General features: G+C 41.9%; 1 protein-coding gene across 1 annotated transcript in view; it reads right to left on the bottom strand.

The window, feature by feature from the left end:
* Window positions 1-5362: 5362 nt before the first annotated feature.
* Window positions 5363-11577, bottom strand: part of LOC138456456 (palmitoyltransferase ZDHHC21-like) — a 468858-nt gene continuing 462643 nt past the window's right edge. The window contains exon 9 of the mRNA XM_069607178.1: window positions 5363-6484. Within this exon, the coding sequence (XP_069463279.1) occupies window positions 6396-6484 (89 nt within the window). The 3' untranslated portion in view covers window positions 5363-6395. The remainder of the gene's footprint in view (window positions 6485-11577) is intronic.

Here is an 11577-nt window from a genome sequence, read left to right as displayed (position 1 = left end):
ACCAGGTTTTAGCTCACTGTACCTTTCACAGAGGAGAAATACACATTTGCACATCAGTCCAGTCCCACCCACTTGGGCAGTCCAGCACCAAAATGCTAGGCAATTCTCCTCTAAACAAGAGTATCAACAGCAACCCCAGACACGTGTTCTGGCCTAGTCGGGCCTCATGAGTGAGGTGAAGCTGTGCCTCTCCAAGCACAGTGATTCTGAATAAATTGTCTCAAACCTCTGAGCATTATTCTGTAATACAGGTTGTAGCCATGGATCTTAAATCCGTGCCAATCCAAAATTAAATAATACCCAATAAATCACTTTCTAGGTCCAATCAAAATATTGCCTTTCAGAGATTAGATTCATATTGTTGGAAGAAACATTTCCAGAATTACAGTCTGTCGATAGTTGACACAATATGCATTGCATACCTCAAAACGAGAATTGAGATAACACTTGTACATAAAAGATGCTCATGACTAGGTTACTGTTTGATTTCCCATTCGCTTGTAAGGTGACAAATGCAGAGGATGGCCCTCTGGGATCGGGACCAGATCACACTCTGGTTTCTATCATGTTGTCTTCAGGCACCTTTTTGGGTGTGAGAGAGGGGCATGGTATCACAAGCAGGACACAAAAGATGCAAAGTTGTCCATTTTTATTAAAGGTGAAAGGGGTTGAAAAACGTCTGTCTAGCCCTATAGCTAAAATGGCAGCATGCTCTACCATCCAATAAAAGATAAACAGTCCTAGTTAGTCGTGTCCAAAATCATAACATTTAAACTAGAACACCTAATGCCTGTCCTCACTCTATTACAATACATGTGCACAGCGATATGTGTTTTCATAAAGGAAAGTCAGTGTTTAACAAAAATGTCAGAATGGCAAATGTTTCACTATGTCTTCTCTTTCCCACGTTGTATAGCACGCAGGTTTGGATGGAACACTTTGCACTCGGCCACACTCTGGCTTGCGAATATAAGTTGGAAGCCTGCTCTGCCTTCCAAAGCCTACTGCGTTCTCAAATTGCCATTCACAAATTGGAGGTTTCAACCTCTCGTGTTTCCCTTCTCCCAATTCCAGGTTAACCCCCTTATCCTCTGCATAGTTCAAAATGTTCCTGCTGGTCTCCCTCAGTCGGGCTCGGACCCTTCAAAGCAAATGTTCAACAAAATGATGTCTCTCAATCTGGTCACAGTTCAGCATGAGCTCCCCTCATTCAGCCTTAAGTCTTTTTCACATTACTTGCCAGGGTTCTCTTCCCCTAGCTTTCTTCATCTCATTAAGACTTACCTCTGTCTGGTTTGAGTCTCTTTCTCCTGGTCGAAGACTTTTGAAACTGTGAGTACTTTTATTTTCCCTCTGCATGTCATAAATCACCAAGGTATCTTATGAAAAGGATATGGTAACCAAAAAGGATACAATTGGTAGGGCTCTTCCGGATCCTTGAATTCACACGGGTTGATAGTAGTGAAGTCAAATTAGACCTTCCAAATGATACAACTCTCTGACTAGTAAAACAGCAGAGAGAGGGATCACTGGAAAGGGCGTGGGAGCATTATAGGAAGTCAGCCTAGGATAAATAAGGCATCATGAGAAGTTGTCCCAACTAAACTCTCACTGATAGCACAGCAATAGCACTAATTACAACACTAGCCTGTAGGCTTAGAACTGGAATCTCCACCAACAAGTCTCAGAAGAAATTCAGGAATTGAAACAACGACAAAGGATGGAAGGTTAGTAAGGGAGACTTATCCTGAACAGCACAAGGCTCACGCTAGATACCGGGTTGGTGCACCACAGGATAGCGTCCAAAGTACAGTGCAAAATCACCTTGAAATGAACATTTGTCGATAATACTTCCTTTCCCACATAGAACAGAAATTAAATGAGTCCACCTGTTATCTCCTCACAGGTGCCAGGGAACGCGTGTGGAGTTACACGTTTCAAAGAGTTCAAAAAACCGCGTGCAGATTTACACGCAACAAAAGTTCACGCAGCCTGAACAGCCACGCTTGCAAGTACAGTAGAAAGCGTGCTGATTTACACGCAACAAAAGTTCACGCAATCAGGGCCACAGCGTGTAAAGAGTAGAGTAGACCGCGTGAGATTTTACACGCAAACAGAAGTGCACGCAGCCAGACAGCCGTACCTGAAGAGTTCCAGAGTCCGCGTGGGGTTTTACCCACGAACAAAGTACACGCAGCCAGGACAGCCGTGCTTGAAGAGTTCCAGAGTCCGCGTGGATTTTTACCCACAAAGTACATGCAACCGGGGCAGCCGCGCTTGGAGAGTTCCAGCGTCCGCTTGAGGTTTTACCCACAAACAAAGTACACGCAGCCAGGACAGCCGCGCTTGGAGAGTTCCAGTGTCCTCGTGGGAATTAACACGCAACAATTTACACGCAGTCAGGAAAGCAGCATGCAAAGATATCAGGAACCCGCGTGTGAGGATACACGCGACTGAAGTGCACGCAGACAGTGCTGCCAAAACTCGCATGTGAAGGAAAGCCAGCTCCAGGAGTTTGCGTGTGGAAGAAACACGCCGAAGAAAGCCAAGGAAGTAACTGACAAGATGCGAGGACGCAAATCAAGAGTTCAGCTACCAAACGCCATATTGGTTCAATCAGAAGCAGCGAGCAACGTCTCCACGCTGCTTATGAACGTACTGCAGTAACACACGCGACTACCCTGAATCACGTGAATTCAACGACGTGAATAATGCAAACGTCGTTTTCCCGGCAGTACATCAAACAACCTCCATTTATAATAGAACGGTCTAGCAGTTCTATGAGCATAACCCGGTCTGCGTGAAGATGGTTTTCCAGGTCCAGAGGTAATATGTCCAGCATGCATGACATTGCATGACCACTTCAACTTCTATTTGCCTTTAAAATGCATCCTGGTATTTAGAGTCCTCAATTTTACCCACTTTCCCTTTTTGATTGCGGTTTCCCTCAAACTATGTAGAGACTTTCGATTGGGCAACTTCCTTCACGCCTGACCACTCTGCTACTTAGTATTTATACACAAATGTTAGGAACAATGGGTCCATTTTCCCTTGCGGTTCATTTCCACACGCGTAAGCTTCATTTTTCTTGGCAACTGTTACAAGCACTCCGAAACACAACATGGACTTTCAGATCTTCAATCGACTCACCTGTTGCGTTGGGAGGCTTTCCACCTTCGCGTCTTTTGGGGTTAAGTCAAGACCGTTATTCTCACTGTCTTGGTGCCTCCCCAGCTCTGCCATTCAGCCGGGAGGACAGCTGTTAACTTGGTAGTACTTGAAGCACTTGTCTCTTCCCAGATGGACTGGCTTGTGTAACCCTTGCGGCTTCCAGAAAACAATGTTTTTCGCCAAAGGGTTTTCTGGTTTGTAGCTTCGTTCCCCTCTCAGGGTCTCCCTCAGTTGGGCTCGGACCCCTTAAAGTTCCAAAATAAATGTCATTGGACTTCCAGTCCCAGTATGCACTTCTCTTTATTTTACTCCTACTTCGCTAGCTCCTCGTAAACATTCTTCTCGTGTTTTGGGAGCAGCGAGAGCACACAGAGATGTTTTTTGAAGCCAGGGTTCTACCACCTGCCCTTCAAAGGCCTGGGCTCTCCTGTTTGCCGAGGGGAGTAGCTCTGGTGTGGGCACTGCCAGGAAACCACCAGCTGCCCCTGTTTGTGGCTCCCTGGTGTTGGCACTCCCTCGCCACACTGCATCCTCCCTTGTACTCACGGTATACCGTAATTTCATCGCCGCACTTTTCATCGCAGGGTTTTTTGCCGCGATTTTTTTTCGTAAAAAAAAACCATCGAATTTTTTGGGGGGGTTAATTTTTCAAAAAATGGGTTTGGGTGTTCGGGATGTAAAAAAAAAAGAAAAAAAGAAAGGGGGCCTAGCAATTAGGCAGTCTTTGGTTCTCCAGGCCTTCCAAAGTCCCTCCAGCTCGAATTTCCCTCCTGGCCTCTGTGCTCCATCCAGCATCCCCAGCTTGCTCAAAGTGTGCTTGTGTTTCTGCTTTTTATAGTGACTGGGAGTCTGGATATATTTTAGGTGGAAATGGTTGTAGTGGGAGGCCTGACCCTGCCTGGCCTCGTTATTGGGACAAAATTGTGACTCCCCGTAGGAATCCTTGGTTACTCAGCCTAAAACTTCACATCTTGGCAGTCGAGATCTCACAGGCTGGAACATTTACTGTAAGGTTTTCACAACTGCATAGATGCTTAGAAAGTTTTTGAAGTATTATTGTATGAGCCAATGAAAAACAGATTTATTTCAAGTCAGAATGGCTCTTCCTGTATAATATCTGGGCTAGTGCAGCCATTTGCTCTCAAGCCAAATTCAACACATAAAAATTGATGATGCAGTGAAATCTCACGCTGCTTCAACTTCATAAAATCTCTCTATTTTTTGGTGATGTAGGATAGCCCAAGGAGCCCTTATGTATTTGTGGGGGTCCTGTTGTATGATGCAAGTATTCTGGCATAAAGTTCTTAATTGTTTTAAATAAATCACCAAAGTAGAGCCACCTTAGCATCCAAGAGTAATTGTATTGGGTGATGTTGATGACAGCTTTTATGAATTTTCAGCCCTGCAAGCCAGGCTGGTCACCCAAAGGCTAAAACCGGCTCACATGACAACCACCCATTACTGAAAGGCTTCAAAGTTCCTGCTGATTCAAATATAATGGGCTAAGTTATGGAATGCTCTAGCTATGGGTGAGCTCAGTGCTGCTCTAAAGGCTGAACACCATAAAATATATCAACTTGATCACCCTCAAGTCCATTTTTTTAAGAATCGAAGGCAGTAGTTCTATTATACAGATCTTAACTATTGAAACGATTTCTGTTGCTGTGAGGTGGTTCTCGTCCTTGCTGTGTTATTGGTCGTATTTTACACAAAGGGTCTGCAACCTTCGGCTCTCCAGATGTTTTGGACTACAACTCCCATCATCCCCAGCAAGCATAATTAATGGTCTGTGATAATAGGAGCCCTAGTCTAAATCATGCAGAGATCTTCAGGTCGCAGACCCCTGGATAAGACTAGTGTAAATGGGGAACCAATCTTAGTTTTGGTTTTTCACATAAGAACCAATTGCTGGCTGATTTGTGTAGCTTTACATCAATCCATAGTTGCATCTGATGGAATTCCTGTCAAACCTAAATACAATTAACATTGGAAAAACATGAAAGAGGAGAGGAGAGGAGGGACGCACAGAATCCTCAGATAATAGGCATGTTGAAACATTGACATTTCAAGTCCTAAGACAAAGTATACCTTTGAGCATTCTGTTACAAATTTTACATTTCTGGAGTGTTCAATTTTAGCAACAAAGTAAATCACTTAGTTCAACCATACCAATAAATACACATGGCTAACATTGTTTGATTAGATGATTTTATGAAATATTTTAAAAACATCTTATAAATATAAAAATGGCAAGAAATTCAATAGAGTCAACAACTTGTGGAACTTGAGACAGAAACACGTCCTCCTTGATGGTGGTTGCAGCGAGCTTCAGCTGTTTGGAAGTAATGTTCACTATAACAAAAGGACATTTTTTTACCAACAGCAAAAATGTTACTGCAGATTATTTTGGACACCAGGCAGATGACTTAATAAAGACATGTTATTTACAATAGAATACGTAACATTCTATGTAAGTTGGTGCGTGTATCCTCAAAACCTTTTAAGGGGGTAAACATTTCTGCTCCATTAACAGATGTAACATTCAACCACTAACTGACTTGATGAGATTTGATTGTGGGCCCTTGAGAGTTAAACCAATATCACAGGCTTGTCGTCGGCCTGTGGAGTTAGGCATCTGTATCTAAAATCAAACTTTTGAAACAACCTCCTCCAGTGCATCAATAAATATATCACCCGTCGGCAGGGCTACTTTCTTAGGTTTGACAAATTAAAAAAGTGCAAACTTCAATATCAGACATCCCATTCCTGAACTTCATCAAAATAAATACATACAAAAGAATGCAAATTGCATCACTACCCAGAATATAGATTTTTCAAGATCTGTGCTGCCGTACGGTAATGAAAAGAAAAAAGAACTCCTTTCTGCCTTTGGCCGAATGGCCACTATGGGACAGTAACAGTGCGTAAAGGAAGGAAGGCTCTATGCCAGAAAGGAAATGCACAGTATGGCTACCAATAAAGAGAACACCACAAATACAAGTAAAAAAAGGTGAAACATTAGTGCTTCTTGGGAGGCAGATGCCTTGGTTGTGCAGTGATCAGCAACTCATTCCCCCCTTTTAAATTCAGCAGCAATGTGGTCAGTAAAATGTTTTTTAAACCTTCGAACAAGACCAAGAAGAAAAGGAACAAGTAACTCCTTGGCAGCAAGCCACAGATTGCCTGTCGAAAGTGATGCCCCCACTTGTACAGAGGAAGTGATGTCATAGATCGTAGTCTGGAAGGCGGCTGTAGGCAGGACCTCCTGATACAGAAGGGCCATTGCATGGGACAAACCAGCAGATCACATAACCTTGAAAAGTAAAGAAAAAAAATGTTATGGTTTTCATATACACATCGAGAGTAACTAACAATTCACAGGTAGAGAGCTTTCTCCAAAGAAATGCAAGCATTTGTCCATGTGCTGATATGGGAAGAGTAGGGGACAACCTTTGCTTAACTAGAAGTATTTGTTGCTTATATTCAGACTTCATTTTTGAAGGCACCAATGTTCCAGAATATCACTTGTTCGCGTAAATTAGACACAATGTTATATGTGCCGAGGCAGTTTTTCAAAATTAATTTCCAAATGTGCTACTTAAGTATGCAAAAGTATACATAGTTTGTGACACTGGACGTCAAAGTGAAAATTCTTTTATACGAAAAATATTTTACAAAATCAATGTACATAAAACTACAGTTCCAAACTGTTACACTTTGATATGGATATTAATATCCCATAAACAAGGGGGAGTCTGGGGATGCGGTTGGTACTCTTATTCAGAAGAGAATTGCCAGGCATGTCGGTGCTAGACTGCCCTTGGGCCGGACAAAGACTGATACGCGCCTTGAAACAATTGTGTATAGGCGCGTTATAAATGCCATATCATATCATGTAGTGGAAATTTCTCTTCTGTGAAAGGTTGGTGAGCTAAACACTCTGGTTGAGACTCTATATGGGCCGGTAGAAGAGAAACTACCAGAACCCCCCTTGTTTGTGCATATTAATATACCATTGCATGATAAAATAGATCAAACAGTTCCTAAAACAGTGGTTGGTCACTCTACTAGTCAGGACCATAAATCCTTTCCCATAAAGAGAAAGCTACCAGGCAACGGCATAATAATTAAAAGACCATCATTAATTGACCTCTGTAAAATGCAAAAAAAAGCATGAAGTCCACGGGGGTCTCTGGATTAGGATTATCCCACAGACAATTCTGGGAAACATTATCTGCTGACCTAGAGAACCTGAAACTTTGCAAAGGTAAAATAACTAGGCACATTTGTGATAGTAGAGATCAACAGATCTGCAATACAATTTAACAGTACTAATGGAAGAAAACGTTGCACCATACGTTTATTCAGTTGGATTTCCTCCCTTTTATCTTTGGCATACTTAAAATAACTTTGCATTAGTCTTTCATTAGCTACGATTACTTCAGTGTGGAAAACCATCCCTCATAACCAATTATATTCAAGGTTTTAATGATGTAATTTGGCCAGGGGAGCTTTTTCTGCTATGGATGGCTTCCAAGGTTTAAAATCAACTTTGTTATGAGAGCTCGTTTGATCTGCCAAAGGGCCACCCACAGTAATAGAGGTTGGATTGCTAATTACATTTCTCACCCTTTATCATAATGAGACCAAAGACTTTCAGCTTGATGTGATGTGCATCACTTTTGATGGTTTACAATTTACAACCAAGCCTATTGGTTCCACGAATGACTAATAGGCATTAACTAGATATTGCAAGGAGTTCTTGGTGATGGCCATCAAAGCATTGGCATATATTAGGATTGGATGTAATTTGTGCCAATCTGCGATAGATCTTGGCCGCTTGCTCCAAATACTCAACTAATGCATTTGTGTAAATATTGAAAAGTAGTGGCATTAAGACGCACCTCTGGCGCACGCCTCTTTCCATCTTTATATCTTCTGTCGGTTCTTCATCTATACCTTTTCTCACCTTGCCTCATGTGTCACCATAGAGGCCCATCAGAATTCTCTGAAAAGTTTGAGGTAAAGCGATATCATTCAGGCATTTCCAAATAAGAGGATTTATTATATACTCAATGGCCAAGGTCATGTCTGTAAAAGCTAAATGGACATAGATAGGGGCACCCATCACCCAACTTGTGACCAAAAATTGAAGATTTACGCATTGTATCTCTATGCCTACTCCCTTACAACACCCATAATCTGTCAGAGCAGCCGAAAGGGAAAACCACTCATCCACTGGGAGTATGACACTGGAGAAAACAACACCTTATTAAACTAGCACTGGAGAACCAGTAACTAGCATGTATAATTCCTGCAAAGAGGCCTTTGGCACAAGACATGTGTAGACTTATGGAGTATATTTGGGAAAATGCTTTGAACAAGCACCTATGCGCATTTAACATGCTTGAAGAAGTGATATTTAGGAACATTGGTACCTTCAAAAATCACATCAGAATATAAACAGCAAATACTTACACTTAAGTGCAGCCTGTCCTAAACTCTTCCCAAACAAACAAACAAACAAACGAACAAATTCATCCCTGCAGAGAGGTGAAACTTAATGCATGGTACATGTTTCATAAAACACAACTTCAAACCTATTATTCTCAATGTGCATAGGTCTCCTATTTTTCTTTACGTATTTATTTTATTAGTACGATATGGTTTACATAAACCTTTCATGATCAAACAAAAATGAAATGAAAAATATCAGACAACATCCATAATACAGGAAAAAAGTGAGTCCAGTCAAAATTCCAGAGTTTAAGTTTGATCGCAATTCGATTCTCCAAAAAGATGGAATCTGGGACATTTAAATGTTTAAAGATGTTCTTACAATAGTCAGCAAAGGCCATGATGGATTTACAATTTCCCTTAGATATCATGTCAAATAGATCTTTATAAAGGGTAATATCTGGAGGGGATAAGATCTTATAATAAATCAACAATGATCGAACACTATAGCTTGAAGGGAAAGCAAACCCAGATCATGGCATATTATGGAGACACAAATGCAAGTCGGTAATAACAGTATAGAATGCTGAACAAGTGCCTCAAAGCTCGGCACTGATGCCACTTAAGTTAGTAATACATTTCAATCAATAGACATGACTGGGGACCACTTTTATTTTGTAGTACAAAATTAATGGGAGGAGAGAAAACCTACAATATTTAGACCTAATGTTCATCATCTGAACGAATGACAGAAAGGTTTTCATTCATTATTGCGAAGACAAGACTGATTTATTGGGCCTATTAGCTTTTAAAAAAAAGCCAAAATGCTTCAATTCCTTCACCACAGCTAGTGGGTTTCTTTTGATATTTCAGCTCAATGTTTGGATAATCCTCGAATGGGAAAAATAGGAAATAATTGTTGTAGTAATACAATATTTATTTCAGATAACAAATCCATAATTAGAAGCCAATAATTCTGAATTTAAATAAAGTAAGATAAAATAGGATAAAATATCCATTGAATCCATAATATACATCCTAGAATTATTTAAGCTATATGACCCGAGCGGCGGGGGCATTACCAACTCAGGTAATGCCTCAGGGCTCATAGTTGAGTCGGTAATGCCCCTGCCGTGATGGTCATATTGCTATTAGTACCCCGGCCCACAAGATCTGCGTGACCGGGGCACTAAAAGCATTTGTTTCTGTCCCGAAACACTGTAGCGTTTCGGGACAGAAAAAAGAAAACAAAAAAACGACCAAGAAAATGTCTGCCGGGAAAGGGAAAACAAAGTCAGTTTTCCCTTTCCATAGCGCCCATCGGGAGCAGATGCGCTGGGAACAAAAGTTTCCAGCGCGTCCGCTCCCGAAAAAAAGGAGAAGAAGGTAAGTGGGGTTGGGAGGGCAAAAGGGAGGGAGGGGAAAAAAAAAAAGAATAAAAAAAAAAACCTACCTGCGTCCCCGGCGGGGAACGATGGAAGCCTCCAGCCGTGTGTAGGCGCGGAGCGGGGATGGCCCCGCTCCGAGTCTCCACACAGCTGGAGGCTGCCATCATCCCCCACCGGGGACAAAGGAGCAAGAAGGTAAGTGGGTTGGGGAGGGCAGGGAGGAAAGGGGAAGGGAAAACAAAAAAATACCTGAGTCCCCGGCGGGTGGCAAAGGCAGTCTCTCAGCCGTGGGGAGGCTCGGAGCAGGGATGGCCCCGCTTTGAGCTGCTTCATTGGCTGAGGGTCTGCCATGCCCCTCGCCGTGGACACGGAGGCTGGAATCCCGGCCGAGAATCAAGGGCTTCTCGGCCAAGTAACGACCCCGCGAGAGCCAATCAGAATGCGTGTTGCATTCTGCTTGACTCTCGCGGGTTACTAATAAACAATGTCATTAGTACACCTTTTTATAAAGATGAGTACTAGACCACCATAAGGCATTTTATTCACGTATTTTCCAGGTTCTTCTTATGCACAGAGACAAAGACCATGCTATTACAGGGTTTGCAACATCCAGCAAGAAATATAATGCTGGCAAATACTGAGTAAAACCATGTCCCTTAAACAGGGGAACCAATAACTTTCCGGATTTGAGGATACTCACGAAAAAACATCAAGAAGCGGGCCATGTCTTCCTGCCCTGCTCGACACATTGGGCACCATGCCTCTATGTAGTATCCCAATCTCCTACTTAGGTTCCCCTGATAACATATATTCAAAGCTGGCCTTTGCTATTGGCACCCTTTGTAATTTACTATTTGTCCAAGTGAACTACTCCTTAATGTCAACACTCGCTATAATCATAAAGCCTCTATTCAATTGGTTTGATTATCTCCCTAGTTTCTCTAGTCTCCATGCTCCAAACCTGCAGCTTGTTTTAAGTATTCGACATGCATTATATTTAGTAGTGTTGCATTATCAAACAACACATGTGCATTAATATTTCCCAACATCATCTTTACATTAGAGATCCATCAAATGTCTGCTGCATCTTTTTTAACTAGCATGGGTTTTGATATAGTTTGAGTTAACACTGCATTTGGGTTCTTCCAGACCCAGAGTCTTAAGAGGACAGGTTCCAAATCCAATAGATCTTCAACAATCAGCATACCAAACTGCTAGTGGGTAGAAAAATGTGGCGCCAACCTGGGCAAACCCAAAAGTCTCTTTTTGGATACTACTGCAAATCCCAAGATTGGTGCTCCATACTTTATAGCTCCCAACGTTCACACATTATATACAGTTTTTATATGATTTATCAGTGGTTATGTGAGTTGCCTGATAAATCTATCTATTCCCACAAACGATTGCCTCATACATGAAAGTAGTTTAACTAAATGGACCTCCCCCATAAAGTTTTCAGAAAAGCGGATTCCAAGGTGATCAAATTGATTCACTTTAGGTATAGCATTAGAATCACACATCATAGCTGGAAATCTTAAATGTCTTCTTTTTCCACCACACA

Source organism: Ambystoma mexicanum, chromosome 1p, assembly GCF_040938575.1.
Source record: "Ambystoma mexicanum isolate Mex_15411 chromosome 1p, UKY_AmexF1_1, whole genome shotgun sequence".
Lineage (NCBI taxonomy): Eukaryota > Metazoa > Chordata > Amphibia > Caudata > Ambystomatidae > Ambystoma > Ambystoma mexicanum.
The sequence above is the reverse complement of the archived record's forward strand: the minus strand, read 5'-3'. Positions and strand labels throughout refer to the sequence as shown.